Source organism: Tupaia chinensis, unplaced genomic scaffold (assembly GCF_000334495.1).
Source record: "Tupaia chinensis unplaced genomic scaffold, TupChi_1.0 Scaffold000077_1, whole genome shotgun sequence".
NCBI lineage: Eukaryota > Metazoa > Chordata > Mammalia > Scandentia > Tupaiidae > Tupaia > Tupaia belangeri.
The window spans coordinates 1,084,655-1,087,116 of record NW_006159538.1 but is presented as its reverse complement, the minus strand read 5'-3'; the positions used below and the strand labels follow the sequence as shown (position 1 = coordinate 1,087,116).

At 62.1% G+C, this 2,462-nt stretch overlaps 1 protein-coding gene across 1 annotated transcript in view; it reads left to right on the top strand.

The window, feature by feature from the left end:
- OTOG (otogelin) overlaps positions 1-2,462 on the top strand; it is an 81,568-nt gene that overhangs the window by 68,072 nt on the left and 11,034 nt on the right. The window contains 4 exon segments of the mRNA XM_027768815.1: positions 623-817; positions 1,014-1,226; positions 1,771-1,875; positions 2,038-2,145. Of these exon segments, the coding sequence (XP_027624616.1) occupies positions 623-817; positions 1,014-1,226; positions 1,771-1,875; positions 2,038-2,145 (621 nt within the window).

Sequence of the window (2,462 nt, the reverse complement as noted above, 5' to 3'; positions counted from 1 at the left end):
GAGATTTTAGCTATAGGGCAAGTGTGCTCACCAGAGAGATGGAAAGAGAGAAAGTGAGAAATCAGCCCCCAGGGGGATGGCCACACTGCAATCTCTTCTCCTCCACTCTCCTCTAAGGATCTAGGGCACACACACACTTATACCTAGCGTGAGTTTCAAGACGCTGGGTCCAGGCCTCAAACTGTAGGCGGCCACGAGGGAGTCCGGTACTTTAACCACTACATCACCTGCTGGCTCCAAGTACAATCGATGTTTTATAGTCAAGGACGTTTAAAGACACCAATCGAGAAGTTGGTCAGGGTTGGCAAACTTTTCTGTCAAGGGCCAGACAGTCCCTATTTGAGTTTTGTGGGCTGTGTGGTCTCCGTGACAACACTCAACTCTGCCCTTGCAGTAGAACAGCCACAGACAGTAGATGATGGACAGGCCTGGCTGTGTTCCAATAACACAGACAACAGGCCGATAGGACCGTGGCCTGTACTTTGTGGCTCCTGGTCTAGACAACACGCTTTTCTGAGACGTTGGCGACGTCCTGAGCACCCCTTTCTGCTGCCAGCTGTCGGCCCTCGGTGGTGAGCCTCCTGGGTCCGAGCTAGGCCTGCTGCCTGCTGTGCCCCTGCAGCTTTCCTGTGCTCCAGCGACTCCACCTACCAGGCATGTGTGGCAGCCTGTGAGCCCCCCGAGACATGCCAGGATGGGATGCTGGGCCCACTAGACCCGGAGCAGTGCCAGGTACTGGGGGAGGGCTGCGTCTGCTCAGAGGGCACCATCTTGCACCGGCGCCACTCGGCACTCTGCATCCCCGAGGACAAGTGTGGTAGGTGCCTCCCCTCCCCGGCTGGCCTCACTCTAGGGTCTCCTTTGGCCCCTGCTGCCCGTGGCTGAGGTCCAGCTGCATCCCCCCACCTCTGGTCTGGGGATGGTCTGTGTCCCCGGAGGATCTCCCCTCGGACAGGACAGTCTGGGTCTCCCCCATCCTTAGTCCCCAAACCCTGCCTTGTGCCTGGCCGCAGCCTGTACTGACAGCTCTGGGGTGCCTCGGGCCCTTGGGGAAACCTGGAACAGCTCCCTCAGCGGCTGCTGCCAACAGCAGTGCCAGGCTCCAGACACCATCGTCCCAGTGGACACGGGCTGCCCAGGCCCCCGCCCTGAGAGCTGTCCACGCTTCGGGGAGGTAGCCCTGCTCCTGCCCACTGAGGACCCCTGCTGCCTGGGGACAGTCTGTGGTGAGTCCCCTTCACTCCCCTGGCCCTCAAGTAAGGGAGAGTGAGAAGCTCCAGACCTGCCCGCAGACCTCAAAGGGCAAGGCCCGGGATAATGGAGCGGCTTACAGTGGGGAGCAGAGAACCCTAGCCGGGGGACAGGAGCTGAGCTTACAGTCAGTGTGGGAGAGTGGTAGAGGCAGAGGCCTGGAGCCAGACCGCCTGGTTCTGGCAGACCCCGCCTCAGCTTCCTCCACCGCCCTGAGCCTAGGGCCTCAGGCAAATCACTGGACATGCCCTGAGCCCTGGCTGAGTCCTTGTCGTGGGTCACCTAAGTAGATACTGGCCGGGCCAGCAGCTGGCCTCAGGGCGCCTCGATGAATGCTAGGTCTTCCTGCTCTTCTGTCCCAGTCCTGAGCCCCCTGTGTCCCTCAGAAGCCTCTTCAGGCCTGTGGGAGCTGGGAGGTTGGGGAGCAATAAGGGCCAGGTGTCCAGGACTTGGGCAGTGCTGGAGCATGGCAGGGATGTCCTGGCCTCCAGGTGACAGGCCCTGTGGCCCCCGGGCCAGTGTGTAACCAGACTTTGTGTGAGGGCCTCGCCCCCACCTGCCGCCCAGGCCACCGGCTCCTCACCCACTTCCAGGAGGACTCCTGCTGCCCCAGCTACAGCTGTGGTGAGAGGCCCTGGGCTTGGAGAGTGGGATGCGGCCTAGGGTAGGGTGGGAAGGGAGGACGGCTCTGAGCCCGGATTCTGGCTGGAGACTAGAGCAGGCCCAAGCGGGGCCAGCAGGCTCAGGGAGGTTCTGCTCTCAGCACTCAAATTCTGTTTTCCCCAGAGTGTGACCCCGATCAGTGCGAGACTGAGCTGGTCCCCCGCTGCCGCCCGGACCAGATCCTGATCGCGGGCCGCCTGGGGGACTCGTGCTGCACCTCCTACTTCTGCGGTGGGTAGACGTGCTGTCACATGATGGCATGCATGTCGCAGTCAGCCCCTCCCACCCTGTTCCCTGGGCGGCTGGGAGCAAAGGCCGGGACTCTTCACGGGATGGGGACTAGGGAGAAGGGTGCCGTCACTGTCCAGACCACCGTTGGAGGAGAGGGGCCTGACCCGGTCAGTCCCTGGGTCACTGAGCGTGTGGTCTGCCCAGTGTTCTGTGTAAGACTCGGGGCAGGCCGAAGGTTCTGACTCTAGGACAGGCCCTCTGTTAGTTTAGCTCCCGCCACACCCAGAGAGGCGGGGGGGGGGACCCCCACCCCCCAC